This window comes from Capra hircus, chromosome 17 (genome assembly GCF_001704415.2).
Source record: "Capra hircus breed San Clemente chromosome 17, ASM170441v1, whole genome shotgun sequence".
NCBI classification, from domain to species: Eukaryota; Metazoa; Chordata; class Mammalia; order Artiodactyla; family Bovidae; genus Capra; species Capra hircus.
The window spans coordinates 8,849,822-8,867,254 of NC_030824.1; the positions used below are offsets into that span (position 1 = coordinate 8,849,822).

At 42.9% G+C, this 17,433-nt stretch overlaps 2 protein-coding genes across 5 annotated transcripts in view; both read left to right on the plus strand.

Annotated features, from left to right (window-relative positions):
- MAPKAPK5 (mitogen-activated protein kinase-activated protein kinase 5) overlaps positions 1 to 11,902 on the plus strand; it is a 32,970-nt gene extending 21,068 nt beyond the window's left edge. Inside the window, exons 10-14 of one of the 4 annotated variants that reach the window (XM_005691558.3) lie at positions 2,002 to 2,122; positions 4,744 to 4,874; positions 5,146 to 5,261; positions 6,257 to 6,361; positions 8,469 to 8,920. In XM_005691558.3, coding sequence (XP_005691615.1) covers positions 2,002 to 2,122; positions 4,744 to 4,874; positions 5,146 to 5,261; positions 6,257 to 6,361; positions 8,469 to 8,563 — 568 coding nt within the window. In that variant the 3' untranslated portion in view covers positions 8,564 to 8,920. Of the gene's footprint in view, positions 1 to 2,001; positions 2,123 to 4,743; positions 4,875 to 5,145; positions 5,268 to 6,256; positions 6,362 to 8,462 lie in introns of all 4 variants that reach the window. The other 3 variants (XM_005691555.3, XM_005691557.3, XM_005691556.3) reach the window with 3 other exon arrangements.
- LOC108637850 (disintegrin and metalloproteinase domain-containing protein 1a-like) lies at positions 12,756 to 17,195 on the plus strand. The gene has a single exon (XM_018061147.1). It carries the CDS (start codon positions 13,598 to 13,600, stop codon positions 16,148 to 16,150), a length of 2,553 nt encoding a protein of 850 aa, XP_017916636.1. The 5' UTR covers positions 12,756 to 13,597; the 3' UTR covers positions 16,151 to 17,195.

The following is a 17,433-nucleotide window of genomic DNA, read 5'->3' on the forward strand; positions in this document are numbered from 1 at the left end:
GTTCTCAGTATCCACATCTCAGTGAAATTGGAGCTGTACTCCCTCCTGTTGCATTCCTAGAATTTGTCCCTAGGGTTGAATCCAGGTCCCTTGGTAGCCACTGTATCCGTTAGCATTAATTCAGACTTTAAATGGTAACCCCCGGTGCATCCTTCCTGCACGGAGGCCAGTCATTTGGCACTGACATGATGCCAGAAGCTGAACTAGGGTGCCAGAATGGCCACGATGCTTTTGTCCTTTCCTCCCTTAGCTACTGTGGGAGTGTGACTGGTTGTCCAGGACCTCAATCCCACCCTGGCCTCCCTGCTGCTAGTTGGTTGCTCTGACATATAGAGATAGAAAGGTTCAAAAGGACTAGGGCTAAGTGAGTGGATGAGGGACACATGACATTCAGAGTCCTTTGTTTCTTACAGAGCAGCGCACAGCTGTGATGTGAGGCGCGAGTGGCCACAGCGGCAGGCTCCCTGGGCCGCCTTCCTCAGGCAGACACTGTTCTGTCCTGCTGTTCAGGAGGGGCTTGGGTTGAGGCCTCTGTGGACCCAGTTTCTGAGGCAGGTGGAACTGCGTTTAATTAAGATAGGAGTCCGTTATTAATAAGCATGCTGTGACTACAGGCCATGAAATCACCTGAAACCTACAGACATAGTAGTGCCTTTCAAAATATCTTCCCCAAGAATGACACGTGCTCCAGCTCCTTAGCTGGAGTTACTAAGAAGTCAGGCCTACATAGGAGGTGTGCTCGGTTTTTCTGCCCACCTGTGCCAGGGGATCTGCTGCCTGGGACTTATGCGCTCTTCTGACATTACTACTTTGCTCTTCACTGAGTAATTGCTCCTCTTGGTTTCAGTTTCTTCATCTGTAATGTGATAAAGATAAGCATTAAAGGGGCAGTACCTGGGAACTGTCTCCTAATAGTACAGCTATTTCTCTATGCAGATTACTCTCTTTCAGAAGTGAACTTGTCCTGTTGGTTAGGTATTTATGTCCATAAAAAGGGATTCATTTCTTAAGTATCCAAGTGAAGGTGTTTTAGGAGGGTGGAGGCAATTTGAAATCTGTCTTCCCATGTTCTTTCCATGCTGTATTCTCAGCTACTTAACCAAAACATCAATATCCTCTAAGTGGTTCTCTGCAGTTCTATAGAGTGTATTTCCCCTGTCACTAGAGTAACATTGATTATCTTCTCTCAGCATTGAGCGTCTTTTCTAAATAATCCTTTCTTTAGAATCTGAAGCTGTTCACAATGATCCAGAAAGTTACAGAGAACATGAAAGAGCAAGTAGGCACGTTGTCCTGACTGATGTTTGGAATGGGAGGCTATGTATTTGGAAGGAGTGCTGTAAAAGGTCCAGGGAATATGCTGGGGTAAGCTAGGAATTGCATCAGTATGAATGTACAAGATGGAAAGAACTGTGGTCAAAAGCTGATGGTATAGACAATACATTAGGCTTAGAAAGAAATGCTATTCCCTTCTCAGATATTAGATTTTTAGCTTAGAATGTCTTTGGAGAAATGGCTCAGGGTTCGTGTCCTGCCATATGGTGCTATCTAAAAGTTTTATCACAAGTAGCAATCTGGATTTTCAGAACTGTATGATCGCTTAACTAATTTTACAGCCACTGTTGGCCAAAAGAGTACTTTGAGTCCCTTCTGGAAATTATAGCCCACTGTCCTAGAAACATTAGTCTGGGGATTCAGTGTCTCAGGAACTGTGAGCCATATGTAAGATTGATTACCTTACTGAACCACTGGATTAAGCCTTTTCCTACCATTTTTAATCTCAATTTATTTAGTAGAGAAAGGATTGCCTAAGGACACAGCGCCCTCACAACTAACAGTTAGGGAAGAGAATCTCATCTCTGTCCTGCAGAAAGCCTAGGCTGTAAGAGTTGGCAGAAAGTAGAAAGTCAGAAGCTGGAGCTGACTAGAGCCAGGCTCGGGAACTTTATGGCCTTCTGGAAGCGACTGTGCATGGCAGCCCTTTTGGCCTTTTCTCCACAGGCTCTTGAAGGTCAAACCGGAGGAAAGACTTACCATTGAGGGAGTGCTGGACCACCCCTGGCTCAACTCAACTGAGGCCCTGGATAATGTGCTACCCTCTGCTCAACTGATGATGGATAAGGTTCTGAATGATGCTTATGTTGTTGACCAAAATGGTGGTGTTGGGAAGGAATGCTGGGGCTTGACTCAGTGAGGGGGTTAAAGGCAAAACAATGCAGAGCGCATAGTCTTTCCCAGAGAAACATCTCTGGTCTCCTGAAGATCAGGATTGGAAAAAAGGAGCTTCCTTCCATAAAGACCAGATCAAAGCCTGGTACATACACTAAGGGAACATTCAAAGTATCCTCTTCCACATTTGTGCTGTGGGGTTGAGGCAGAGAGCAGTATCAGACATCAACCATCCTTTTGCCCAAGGGGTTTAAACAAGACTGGTTAGAAACACCAATAAATACAAAACAAAGAGGGAATACTGTCAGACATCAGAGCTTTTGCATGCTAAATTTTCTGTGAATTCTTATGGGAATTCAGAAAAAGAAGACATCTTTGAAGGGCTGTAATTAGGGAAGGGTTCCCAAAGAGAAGGCAAAACCCATCATAGTTATTAACTATTGTGTGGCACTTTTAAACCCCTTTACATGTTTAGCTGTGAGCTGGCCTTGGAAGAACTGGAGTAGAGAGCACGTGTGCCCACATATCATGGACAACATGAGCGAAAAATTAGAGGCTGAAATCCATCAGTGGGAAAAACAGCCTGATTTCATTAATGGGAAGTTGGTGAAATGGGTGTGATAGGGAAGGGCCTGGCTTTGAAAGTAGACAGAGGGGTGTAAGTCTTTTAGGACCTAATTGAGAGGCTCGTATAGATTTCTGAGAAGAGTTCTGCTACAGGGAAGATATTTAGGGTAGGGATGGTTAGTCAGACTTGCAGACTCACCAACCTAATACTACTACAGTAATCTAGAAGCTGGAAAGCTGCACTAGGAGCAGAGAGGTAGAGATGAATGAATAGGCTCAATATTTTTGAAGACAAATTTCAACAATTTTTGGTGACTGACTAGAGATAAGGGGACAGTGAGTGGCATATCTGGTGATACCACTGACAGGGAAATCAGGAATGAGCCGGGTTTAGATTTTCATTATTATTTGATGGTAGATGGACATTCAAATGAATGAGATTGTGTGGTGTGGATTCAGTGTGTGGCTGAAAGGTAAAGGCAGTGTCGCAGACTAGAGTTACTCACTTAGAAGGGATGGAGCTGAGGCGTGACAGAATAAGTGAATAGGAGAAAGGAATGCTAGGACCTCCCTTAGTTTAGCTGGAGTATGAGAAGAGAAAGGAGAACTAGAAGGAACAGAGTTTTCTGCTATCCCTGATCTGTGTGCAGTTGTTTTCCTGGTTTAAAAGTATCCAATAACCCAGAAATAGTTTGTTTGGTCAGTCCCAAATACAGGATTACTTATATCCTCTGATTGTCAGCTCTTGAGTGTTACAGCGTGGTTTCCCTCAGGATGTTGGAAATGAAGAAGATTGTCTTCTGGAGTTACTTTAAGATTAGTATCTAACTAAGCCAAGTTTGAATATGCATAATCTTAATGAAGAAAAAGGCCTTTAAGGTGGAACTGGAGTGTGACAGTGTATTCCCATTTTGAAAGAAATGATGTGGTCAAGATGCAGGCTGGTCACCTTTGGAAGTGAAGAAAAAATGGCCACATGCAGAAGCTGAATAGTGTCCATCTCGGCTGTGGCTAGGAGATGGAGTCTGAGCTCGTGACCTTGCAGGGTTCCCGTCTCTTTGGTTGGGCTATCTCTGATAAGAAGGAAATAGATGCACGGGTCTGGAGGTGGGTAGCCAGGGCCAATTACTGTAGTTTACTTCAAAGAGTTTGAACTCTTCCGGATCTAATTGTGTGCTTACCAAGGAAGTATATTTTTTCTTTCAAATAACACAGAGGTATATAAAATAAAATGCAAAAGTTCCTTTTAATTACCCTGTCCCAGTCTCAGCCCTGAGAGGTGAGGTGATCTGTGACTTGATGTATCCTTCCTGACCTTTTTCTGGGGAGACACACACACATTCACACAGTTTGTCCTTTTATTTTTTTTTTAATACAAAAGTGGGGTCATTTCATTCTTACGAAGGTTTTTGCTGATTATTTGCTTTCCCTTGTTGGTCTGCCCATAGTGAGAGAACACACTGGTCATAAAGACAGACTTGAAGAGTGCTAGACTTTATGAGTTATTTTTCACTGTAAATTAATTGACTGGCTTTATAGAAGAGTCTGCGAGGGTCTTCCATGCTCACCAGGTGAAATACTTGGGGTTCTGAGTCACTGGGGCTGAGGTGACTGTTTCCACCTTGAGGGAAGCGAATAAATGCCAGTCAGGGAGTCTTCTCAGGCAGCAGCCGGCCAGCCTTTCCCTTGATGTACATGTATGACTCTCTTTACACTTGCCCTTGCCAATGACTATGAGCATGAGCCTTGTTTGTTTTTCTTACTTGCCTTTCTGTCCCCCTGCAGGGAAGAAGGGCTTGCTGTTGTGTGGCCCTTGGCTGGCCTAGTATTTCCTGGGCCCTGCTGACCCATGGGGAAGAGTCCTCTGCCTTTTCAGAATTTGTATACTTCCAAGTATAAGACTGAAATTACCTGCTTAGTTCTTTAGAGATTCTCCTTCTCTGTTAGATTGGTTTTTTAGGTGCCCAGAAATGAATATGAAAAACTGACACCAGTGTTTGCATTCAGGCGGTGGTTGCAGGGATCCAGCAGGCCCATGCGGAACAGTTGGCCAACATGCGGATCCAGGAACTAAAAGTCAGCCTCAAACCCCTGCACTCTGTGAACAACCCCATTCTAAGGAAGAGGAAATTACTTGGGTAACTGAACTTACTTCTTCGATTCTCCCTTCATGGCTGGTGTGGCCAAGGACAGGGTTCTGAAAGGTCAGCCAAGGGTCTTGCCCTTTTTTGCCTCTTAAGAGGGTGGAAAGGATAAGTTCTTTAAATAGCATCAGAAGTTGGAGATACTTTATAATTAAAATTTTATCTGAAAAATCTTGCCTTATGTTTAGTGTTTAGAGTTAACATCCATGAAGAGCTGGGTTTTGGGGTCTCACTTTGTTCTTACCTCTTTCCCAAACTTCTAAAGCACCAAACCAAAGGATGGTGTTTACATCCATGACCGTGAGAATGGAGCCGAGGATTCCAATGTTGCCTTGGAGAAGCTTCGCGACGTGATTGCTCAGTGTATCCTCCCCCAGGCTGGTAAAGGTCACACCGTTTCTGCTTTGTGCGTGGCTGTGTGTGCGTGTGCGCGTGGCTGGGGGAGTGGGTCAATCTGAAGTGTCTGTCTCGCCTCTAAGTGCCTTACACACTCAGCCCACTGAAGAGGGGACGGTGGGCACTCAGAAATGTGCAGGTTCTGCCCCACCTTTGGCTTCCTATGAAATTTCTAGTTTGCGTTTAATTGGCAGTTTCAGACATAACATGTAATTTTGTATTTTCTTAGTTTGTTAATGAGATAACAGGATAGAGGATGGAAAATGTGAACAGGGTCAGGATTAGGTTGGGAAGGTCAGGAAGGTTGAGAAACACCATATCTAGAGTACAAGGCTGTCATTAACTTGTGAATATAAAGAGAAGACCTTCCAAGTTCAGAAGTGGCCCTGGCTGCTACTGGTATTCCAGGCAGACTGGGACTTATATACATGTCTTTTGAGTGAGAGCTCTCTTTAAATATGTTCTCTTTCCACTTAATGGGATAGGACGGGCTTTTCTCAGCAGATGAATGAGATACTTCATGTTGTAGGCCTGAAAACTACTGAGCTGACCAGTCTTCCTAGATTCCTTGGGTTTTAAGAGAGCTCACATAGTGTACCTCAGGTAGCCTTCCAGAGTAGGAAATGAGCTTAGGAGAAAGAAGGTAGCCCACTCAGCCTCGTTCTTCCTTCTCATGATCTTGTAGGTTAACCAGGTGTTTTTGATCAGCAATAGCCCAACACTGCCTACTTCCCATCCCCCAGGGCTAAGACTCTGGGGGCCTCAGGGGATGTCTGTCAGGTGGTCAGGGTAGGAAGAATTCAGAAACCAGAAGTAGTCTACATGTAATGTAGGAACTAGCAGTAATGATAATCTGGAAAAGCTCGCGCCTTTTATGATCACTTTCTCAATAAAGTTGGACATCCTGTCCTTCCATCTTTGACAATAAAACCCCATGATGCTGCAGAGGAATGCAACTTCTTTTTCACCTTTATTAATAGGAGAGAATGAAGATGAAAAGCTGAATGAAGTAGTGCAGGAAGCTTGGAAGTATAATCGGGAATGCAAACTCCTCAGAGATACTCTGCAAAGCTTCAGCTGGAATGGTAGGAGCCTTAATTATGCCTTTCCCCAGGAATGCAGAGAATTATTTGTGTTTAGATTATGTAGGATCTCTGGGGGCTGAGCTGGGGCTGTGTTCAGGTGAAGTAGGGCTGGAGAGTGAGTGGAGTATTGTGGGAGAGGGAGTTAATCCTGCAGTAACTACCCAGGCATATCTGGACATCCGGCCTTTTTGCTTGTTTTCCAGAGTTCAAATGAATTGTGTGTTGCAGATTCATTGCTGTCCAGAGCCCCCATCACCACTTGGGCAAAAACAAAGCATCAGATCTCAGAACTCCTTCCAGATACCTGAGCTTTTAACCGCGTCATTAAAGAGCAGTTCAGTCTGAAGGGGAGAAAGAGGGCAAAGTACTGCAGAGTCCACCCTGCAGATCTGCTCAGCTTAGAGAAGACCTGTTACACTAAAGAGCAGAGTGTCCCAAATCTGCTGTTCGTTGAATTTTTTTCCCCACAGGCAAAGGCAGAGGTGTATTTTTTGAGCTGCTTTTGTATTGTCTTCCTAGCGTAGTAGGCTAGACTTCAGGTCTAAGATGCTCAAGGCAGGGAGCCTGGTTTTTGGACATGAGAAGTCCAAAAGCTAGCCCAGCCATTTCTGTACTTGGAAATTAGCTTCTATAGGATTTTCTCTTTTTTTAAAGATTTTGAAATAATCTATACAGAAAAGTGACCACATTTGAGGTGCACACTTCCAGTAAATTTTCACAAAGTGAACATTCTCACATAACCAGCACTGGAATATGTGCCCTCCTCTACTACCTCCTTCCCCACAGGGTAATTATGAGCCCAATTTCTAGCACTATATATCAGTTTTGCCTGATTTTGTATTTTATGTATATGGAATCAGACAAGTCTATGTTTTTTTGTATCTGGCTTCTTTTTGTCAATGTTTGTGAGATTCAACCATATTGTTATGTGTAGTAGCAATTCATTTCTCATTTTTATATACATATGTAAATGTACATATGTTCTCTCTATATATTCATATTTTTTTTTCCTCCATATATATATACCACATAAATAGTTTTTGTATTTATCCATTCTACTGTTGAATGGATATGTGGGTTGTTTCCAGGTTTTGGTAATTAAGGAAAGCACTGCTCTGAACACTCTAGCATATATCTTCTTTTTAAGATTTATTTATTTCCATTTATTTATTTTTAGCTGCACTGGGTCTTCATTGCTTCACGCAGGCTTTCTCTAGTTGCAGTGACCGAGGGCTACTCTCCAGTTGAGGTGCACAGGCTTCTCATTGCGGTGGCTTCACTTCTCTTATTGCAGAGCATTGGCTCAAAGTGTGTGAGCTTCAGTAGCTATGGCTCATGGGCTTAGTTGCCTGGTGGCATGTGGGATTTTCCTGGACCAGGGATCAGACCCATGTCCCCTGCATTGGCAGGCAGACACCCAACCACTGGATCATCAGGGAACTCATTTCTCTTACGTATCTAGAATTAGAGTTGCTGGTTCATGGGGATATTCATCTGTTTGGCTTTAGAAGGTACTGCCACCAGTTTCCCAAAGTTGTCATACCAATGTATACCTCCACTGGCAGGGTTTGAGGGTTCTAATTATTCTGTATCCACACCAACACTTGCTATTGTCTTTTTCATTTTAGACATTCTAATTAGTAAGTACTATTGGTATTGCAGTGTCATTTTACTTTGCCTTTCCCTGATGACTTATAAGCGTAAGCACTTTTTAATGTTTACTGGCCACTTAGATTTTGTGAAGTGCCTATTCTGTCGCCCAGTTTTCTGTTGACTTGTACCTCTCTTATAAACGTGCACGAGTTCTTTATATAGTTTGGATATGAGTTCTGTTGTAGACACATATTACAAAGAACCTCTCCCTCTTTGTGGTTTCCTTCTGTGCTGTTGTACTGAACACTGGATTTTTATGACCAGGTTAATAAGCTGCTCAACTCTACCTGAAAAATGGGGGACTTGAACTCCTTGTGATCAGTGTTGGTGATGGTTCTTCCATTGGTGAAGGTGAATTTGACACTAGTGAGGTGTACCTTATTGTGTCCCTGTCAAGAATCTTACCACCTACCCAATAGTTTGGAGACTCACCTTTTCCTTTTTTGAGTTTCAGGTCGTGGATTCACTGATAAAGTAGATCGATTAAAACTGGCTGAAATTGTGAAGCAAGTGATAGAAGAGCAAACCACTTCCCACGAATCCCAATAATGACAGCTTCAGACTTTGTTTTTTAAAAAATTTGAAGATTTATTCATTAATGTATAATTTTTATGTAAATTAATAAATCATAATTTCATTTCCACATTGCTTAAAGATGCTATATAAATTTAGATACAGGATTTACTAATAGTATATATAGTTCATTTGTTTTAAGAAAAGCTCAGTTCCTAGAGATATACTATTACTTTAGGATTGTTTAGTCATCTGTTGTAAAGCTGATGGTATTGTCAAGCAAGATTGTTTTATTTGTAATAAAGCATACAAAAACCATTTGCCAGTGGTAGGCAAAGGACTGACTATTTTGACCTCTCTGCTTAGTAAACAGTTGGATCAAGTACTGTGGAATCTGGTTTCAGTTGCCCTGTGTATTTCCTCTCTGCACTGTTGGTGGATTAGCTCTGGTGCCAAGAATTTTTTTGTGGATCCGTTGCAAACTGCCAGATGGAACTCAGAGGGTGCCAACTCCTGTGATGGAAGAGGCAGGGAGCTGAGTCCTCGTTTCTCTTCTCCCTAATTCCCTAGGGAAAAGTGGTCCCATTTCTTTATTGTCGTATTTTTTAAAAGGTATTGGTGTGTTTCTTTAATAGGATTCTCTATTGAGTTTATTCTTTCATGTTTAACCAGAGCTTCAGCCCTGTCACTTCCTTCGAGGTCCTACCTTGTACTCCCCATTTCCTGAAGCCCTCACCAGCTCCATTGCTTCTTACCTCCTTTTCCTGTTCTTCTGACTCCTTTTATGGAATGATTTTTCTGAGAAAGTTACATGTCATAAAAACTGGACTAATGGATATTCATTGGAAGGACTGATGCTGAAGCTGAAGCTCTAATACTTTGGCCACCTGATGTGAAGAGCTTACTCACTGGAAGAGACCCTGATACTGGGAAAGATTGAAGGCAAAAGGAGAAGAAGGTGGCAGAGGATGAGATGCTTGGATAGTATCACCGGCTCAATGGACATGAACTTGGTAAACTCTGAAGGGATAAACTCTGAGGGATAGTGAGGGACAAGGAGGTCTGGTGTGCTGTAGTCCATGGGGGTCACAAAGAGTTGGACATGACTTAGTGACTGAACAACAACAACTGGGTTAGCATCTAAGATGGGCCAGGTTTCTGTCTTAAAGCTACCTTTTTTCTCTAACGTTTCTGCCTGGGTTTCATGTTGGCATCCCCTGGACTGCATGTATTTTATTAAGCACTCTTCATTTTCAGGAAGCATGGTTTTGGCCCAGAGGTCAGATACTTGAATAGAAACAAGGCTCAGTGCTTTTCTACTGTGCTATTGTGCAATGGGCTTCCATAACAAACCATTTTTATTTATTTGTTTTACTAGTTCTTGGTTGTTCGTTCGGTGTTGGTAAATGGGAGAGCTAATAGGCAAACTCCAATTCACAGAGAAGGAAAGGCTCGGTAGGATTGGTTACTCAGTTTCATCCCATCACATTCTCTTCAATTGAAATCAACCCCACAGAGCTCACTTACTTTCTAACTCTTCCACTTTGCTAATATGTCTTCAGGATGACATTTGGTTAGTATACCCCATATGTGTGTGAATGAGTGCAGTAATACATGATAAAAATAATATCTCTTAGCAATTACCTTATACATCAGTTCCCTCATATTTTGGAGAATTTTTAATTCAAGGCATTTTTTGAGGTAAGACTCACTAATCTCAGGTGACTAATAACTTATAAATGGATACCCTGTAAGGAGAATTCAATACTTTTAAACATGGCAAAATCTAACAGGCAGCAGAGAAAAACCAAAAAACTTAGCTGAGAGTTGAATTAAAAGTTGAATTCTGTTTTTCAGTGAAATGCAGTCTTATAAATCACTTTCTGCAGTCAGGAAAAACTGCACTTGTTTCTGGAACAACTGAATCCCTGTTATGTTTCTTAGTTTATTGCAGAGGTTCAGTATTTGTGGGCTTTTCTTATGGCTCAGCTTGTAAAGAATCTACCTGCAATGTGGGAGACTTAGGTTTGATCCCTGGGTTAGGAAAAGCCCCTGGAGAAGGGAAAGGCTACCCATTCCAGTATTCTGGCCTGGAGAATTCCATGGACTGTATAGTCCATGGGGTTGCAAAGAGTTGGACAGAACTAAGTGACTTTCACTTCAGTATTCCCTAGGGTGAGGAAGGCAGTAACTAACTTTGTTACTCTTCTTTTTCTTCAGAAGAACCTTCTAGCAGAGGAACTAGGCTACTATTAACTTCTCAAATTTGTTATTTGGGTGTCTTCTAAAGGCTCAGGATGATTTCCCTGTGTGGTGAATTTTAGGTATGATCTAAAAGGGTGTCCAAAAGATGCTTCCTTTTACTCTAAGCAGAGGTTGCTCATGTTTCTTTAGGCTGAATTAAACTGGCCTCCCAAATGAGTAGAGTGTCCAGACAGGTTCATGCTCAGAGTTTTAGAATACCCTGAAAGTGAAGTGGCTCAGTTGTGTCTGACTCTTTGCAACTCCGTGGCCTGTAGCCTACCAGGCTCCTCCGTTGGTCCATGGGATTTTCCAGGCAAGAGTACTGGAGTGGGTTGCCGTTTCCTTCTCCAGGGGGATCTTCCCGACCCAGGGACCGAACCCAGGTCTCCTGCATTATAGGCAGACGCTTTTACCGACTGAGCCACTCGGGAAGTCCATAGAATACGCTAGAGGGTGTTTAAAAGTGGGTCCTACCTGACACAGAGCTCCATGACAAAACTGGAGCTTCCAAAAGACTCAGCACTGTTCGGTCTTTAAAGTGGGGTTTTGTTTATGGGGAGTTTGTAGGCCAGTAGCAAATTCTGCTTTAACTTTACCAGTCAGTTTTGCTAATAAAAGAAAACTAACATGTACTGGAAGTGAAACAAAATCATCCTTGTCTCTTTTGACCTGTCCCTCTAATGCCTGTATCTGCAGAAAGTTCCCATTCTAAGAACAGTTCTCATAGGCAGGAGGAGTCTTCAGTTTTCCTACATGATTTGCCAACCCTCTGCTTACTATATAACCATTACTTATCACTCAAACACTTTTAGATTTTACCACAATTATTAATCTATTTGATGTGGAACAACATTTGTATTTTTCTGGCTAATGTATTTTATAAGCTAGGAAACACTTGTCAGAAGTTAACTGTCTGAAACATGCAGATAGCAGGAAATGCTTTTTTAAAAAGAATTTTGTTTTTGTATTCATTTGAGATAGAACAAGTTGAAGGAATTATTGAAGTCAAATGATTTAAATCAGATCCTGTGTGTGAATACTTGCGTACGTGTGTATTGATGAAAATGTGTTTCAATTTGAGACTTGGAAAACTGGATATTTAATTTTAATTATATTTTTATTTATTTAAAACGTAGAAGTGGTCTTTCATTATTGATTTGATTCTTTTGTCCCACAAAATGACTTGATCAAATTTGTCCTGTCTGTTTGCTCAAGAACAGGGGAACATCTAAAATCTGTGATAGTTTCCAAGTTATATAATTTTAAGAGGCTTTTCTCTTATATAAAATACAAGGAGAAAGGAAATACACCTAGAAATCATTTCACCATTTTTTGCTGTAAATTTTTAATGGGTGATATGATGGTATTAATTTTCTTGCTAGATATGCATAAATTTCCTTGTCTGTTAGGAATTAAACATTATTAACTGGAAAGGGTTAATGACTTCATGTGCTCATGCTTATACCTGAGATCTGGTATACCATTCTTTTTCAAATTATATAGTGCATCTCTCCATTTTTGTGCGGTACTTATATTCCTAACCCTTATTTTGAAGGTTTTATATTGTAAGTATTTGACTTAATATAAAATTATTTTAATGCAAGATAAAACATGTAGAGTCTTACTTAGTTGATATTAGGATGCAAAAAAGAATAACTGGGCAAAGAACGTGGATAGATGAAGCTTTTTTTCCCTTTTTTTCTTTTAAATCTATACTACTAAATATAACATCAACATGAAAATCAAGTTAAAAGACATTCATAGACATTATGGTTTAGTTTTAGTTACAAAAGCAAAGAGGTCTTTAAAAAATTCTTATACAGGGAATTCCTTGGTGGTCCAGTGGCTAAGACTCTGTGCTCCCTATACAAGGGGGCTGGGTTCGATCCCTGGTCAGGGAACTAGTTCCCACATGCCACAACTAAGACTCTATGCAGCCAAATAAATAAAAAATAAATATTAAAAAAAATTCTCATACAGTGCATTTTTATTTTCTTGATGAAATGGTAACTAGATAAGCTGGTTATTCAGACTTTAGTCTTACTCCAGAGTTTGTTTTTATGTTGGGAGAAACTGAACTTTGATCCTAGTCACTTGTTAGTCTCCATAGTGAAACTGAACTTCTTTCATTCAACAGTTAGTATATCTATACATTCAGAATTCTTCTTATTGGAGGAAAATTATGTTTACATGTAGATATAAAATCTCAAAACTCATCTGTCATAAACAAAAGTGAATGAGGGAGAGTTTCTGCACCTATGTAGAAGTTTGCTTGAATTAAACAAAAAAAGAGACCCTGACAAAGGAGGATTGGACTGAGAAACAATATCCTCAGTACTACAGATACCAGGAAAAGAGACAGTGGGCAACAAAGAACATCATCCTGCTCTGGGATCCCCAAAGAATCCCCATCCCCTCCCCCCTGACCTCCTGCCAGAATGTTGGGTTTCAGAGAATGAGCAGATTAACGGATATCAGGAATAGTATGGACTGGGCTAAGGACAAGGATAATTTGCTTGAGTAAAATTACTGACTTGAAACTATTGGAGGCCGTCTACTTGGGTAGAGGAAACAGCCATGGACCATTAAAACCGTTGCTGTGGGAAGGGGGTCATATAGTAAGGAAACTACTGAAGACCAAGAGAGAAAAACAACAGAAACACAGCCCCAAGGTCTGTAAGACACAAGAGCTGGGCAGCACCCACCCAGAAGGGAGCCAGCATAGATCTGGGACTAACAACTGAATTTCCCGGTCTCAGCATGCCAGAGAGAGCAGCTGCTGCTGCTGGACACAAGCCCTGCATCATCAACTGATTCACTAGGGCCATGTCAGTGGCAGCGTCTGTGACAGACTCTGCCTCTATACTGCCTTCTCTGTGGAAAAGGCAAGTGGCTATGTCTGAGGCTATCAGAGCGCTTCAAACTTGGGCTCCTCACACGAAGGGCTTGAGGCTGGCCCTGGTGCCAGGACTTTCATGTGCCAGGTTGGGGATCCTGTTGTTCTTGGTACTGATTTCTCTGCCAAGCCTGTACTGTGACCTGGGCTCACTACATCACTCTTCCTATGAAATAGTCATTCCCAAGAGTCTGACAGTGGAAGGAAGGGAAGACCAAGTGGAAAAGCTCTCGTACGTGCTATTTATGCAGGGCCAGAGGCAGCTGATTCACCTGACGGTGAAGAGAGACTATTTTGTGGATAACTTCCCGGTCTTCAGCTACCACAATGGCATCCTGGGGCAAGAAATGCCTCCCGTCTCGCAGGACTGTCACTATGAAGGCTACATAGAAGGAGTCCCAGGTTCTTTTGTTTCTGTCAACACCTGTTCAGGCCTCAGGGGCCTCCTGATTAAGGAGGAAAAATCCTATGGCGTTGAGCCCGTGCACTCTTCCAAACGGTTTGAACACGTGTTGTACGCCATGGCCCACGAAGCTCGCGTCTCCTGTGGCGTCACGTCCAAAGACAGCCAAGTGGCGTCCACCAGCCGGCGACCGGAGAGCGGCAAGCCTCACAGCTGGCAGGTGCCATCCGACTTGTGGTCACATATCAAGTACGTGGAGATGTTTGTCGTGGTCAACAACCAGCGGTTCCAAATGTGGGGCAGTGACGTCAAGCAGACAGTCCAGAGAGTAATGGACATCATCGCTCTGGCCAACAGCTTCACAAGGGGAATAAACACAGAGGTGGTGCTGGCTGGAATGGAGATTTGGACTGAGGGGGACCTCACAGAGGTCCCCGTGGACCTGCAAGTTGCACTCAGGAATTTCAACAGCTGGAGACAAGAGAACCTCTTCCATCGTGTCAAGCATGATGTTGCCCACATGATCGTGGGACAGCATCCTAAAGAGGATACGGGGCAGGCATTTCTCAGTGGTGCCTGCTCCAGTGATTTTGCAGCAGCCGTGGAATCTTTCCACCACGAGGATGTCCTCCTGTTTGCAGCACTCATGGTCCACGAGCTTGGACACAACTTGGGTATTCGGCACGACCATTCGGCCTGCATTTGTGAAGACAGGCCCTTCTGCCTCATGCATGAAAACATCACTAAAGAAAGTGGCTTCAGCAACTGCAGCTCTGACTTCTTCCACCAGTTCCTCTGGGAACACAAGGGGGCCTGCCTGTTTAACAAGCCTGGGCACAAAGGCCGCTTACGGAGGGCTTCCCGCTGTGGCGACGGCATTGTAGAAGGACCTGAGCAGTGTGACTGTGGGTCTAAGTGTGAAATGCACCCATGCTGTGACACCAGATGTATGCTGAGAGAGCATGCAGAATGTAGTGATGGACTCTGCTGTGATAAATGTCGCCTGAGATTCAAGGGATTCATGTGCCGTGCTGCTTTGGGAGAGTGTGACCTCCCAGAGTATTGTAATGGTTCCTCGGGAGAATGTCCCAGAGACAGCTATAAGCTAGATGGCACAATGTGTGATAGAATTCACTACTGTGCTGGAGGTCGGTGTAAGAACCCTGACAATCAATGCATGGATATCTACGGGTCCCCTGCAAGGTCCGCCCCAGAAATCTGTTACGTTTCAATGAACACAAGAGGGGACCGGTTTGGAAACTGTGGTACCACCAGCTCACCGAGGTTAACATATCTGAAGTGTGCAGGTGATAACATATTTTGTGGGAAACTTATATGTACAAATGTAAGAGAGGTGCCACAAATCAAACCCAATCATACACTGATCCAGGTCACTCACAACGATGACTGGTGCTGGAGCATGGATGCCTATGACACTGCTGATATCCCTGATGATGGAGATGCACACACTGGCACTCTCTGTGCCCCACACAAAGTCTGCATGAATCACTTGTGTACTGATCACACCTCACTTGGGTACAGCTGTGAAACAACAGAATTGTGTAACGGGAAAGGAGTTTGCAACAATTTTAGGCACTGCCATTGTGAGGAAGGCTATGCGCCCCCTGACTGCAAAGATCCAGGAGACGGTGGTAGTGTGGACAGTGGTCCTCCTAGCACATCAATTCAACTTTCAAGTGAAGGTCAAAGTGAAACTTCTAAGACTCGTAGCTTTCAGACTGAATCCTTGGGCAACATTGTTTTCATATTACCATCGTTACTTTTAATATTTTTGGTAATTGTATTACTTGTTAGCATCAAGACTGGAGTTGAGACAATAGAGTCCCCACCGCATACCTCAGAGGTGGATTCAGAGGAAAGCAGTAGTGAGGTATTCATAATGGAGCTCCTCCCCGTGGGGATATTAGAGGAGGCAGAGGAGGGTCTCCTACCAGAGCAGGGACCTCCACCAGAGGTACCCCCCCCAGGGGCACCCCCACCAGAGGCACCTCCACCAGCAGGACCTCCACCGGCGGCGCCCCCACCGGAGGCCCCACCACCAGGACAGCCAGCATCATAAGAGGCAGCAGGTGAAGGACAAGGATAACCAAAGGCAGACGTGTACTGGAGGAAGAGTTCAAAAATATCAAATATCTCAAGCACTGAGTGGGAATGAGGCACTCACAGAAGCAAAGGTGAAGTGAGAATTGATGGACCCTTTAACTCGACAGGGATGGTCTACAGAAACATACCAACATAGGAACACGATGACAATGCTTTCAGTATTCGTTTTATTAATTTGGTTATATATTCATATGTGAACTCGTATGTAAACTATTCTACACTTCTGCTTTTTTTCCCATTTCACAAAACAACTTTATGTAAGTTCTTCTCATGAATCATACTTATCAATGTCATATTTTAGTTGGGCCAATTTCTGATCTGAAATTACTTTTCACGGCATACTATCCTCCCTCTGCATTGTTTGATAAACACTATTATTTGCACCTACAGGATCATTCATCCCACTCATACATATTATTTAAAGAAGGTTATCTGTTCAGTAATCTAATTTGCCTCAACAATTACTATTCATGAATAGAAAATGATTTTAAATAAAAAGCTATTTTAAGAAGCATCACTTCAGACTCCATAGTGCCTAGTCTTTGGGGCTTCTTTATTTGGGGGCTCTCTTGGAAGGGGCTACATCTGATCCAGGGTGCTTTGATCACCTTGGATGCATGGGGGTGGTGCATGAGGGAAGGAGAGCACTTAGGCAAGAGACAACCTTGTCTAGTGTGGCGTTCAGCTGGTATTAATAATTATTCCTTTGTTTTCTGTTTTTCTACTTATGTTTATTCCTGATTTTTAAGTTAATATATTGCTGCCTGACAGTCTAAAGAAACAGAGCTTTGAACGAGGGTCAAGTGTGTGTAAAGAGAGCACAAAACACAGGTAACATCACCAACTCTATGCAAGACGCTGTGTGCAGTCAAATGCGCTACACCTGAGCAATACCCCCAAGCACATGGAACATCATCACCCTGTGCTAAACACTATACATTCATCCTCAATTTAATCCTCCCACACACAACAGGGGATCTCCATCGTGTATACGAAGAAACAGAGGCTGCAGAGTTCTGCTCTAGAGTTGGTAAGGAGCGGAACCTGCATCACCATCACTCCCTCCTAGACAACTGCAGAAGTATTTACCTGGTCTCTCTGCTCCCACAATAGCCTATTTTCCACCCAGCAGACAGAGTGATTCTTTTAAAAAACAAGTCAGAACATACCCATTATCTTTTAAAAGTTGCTGGCAGGTCCATAGCCTGAGGGCCCCATGTTGATCTTTTCATTTGACAA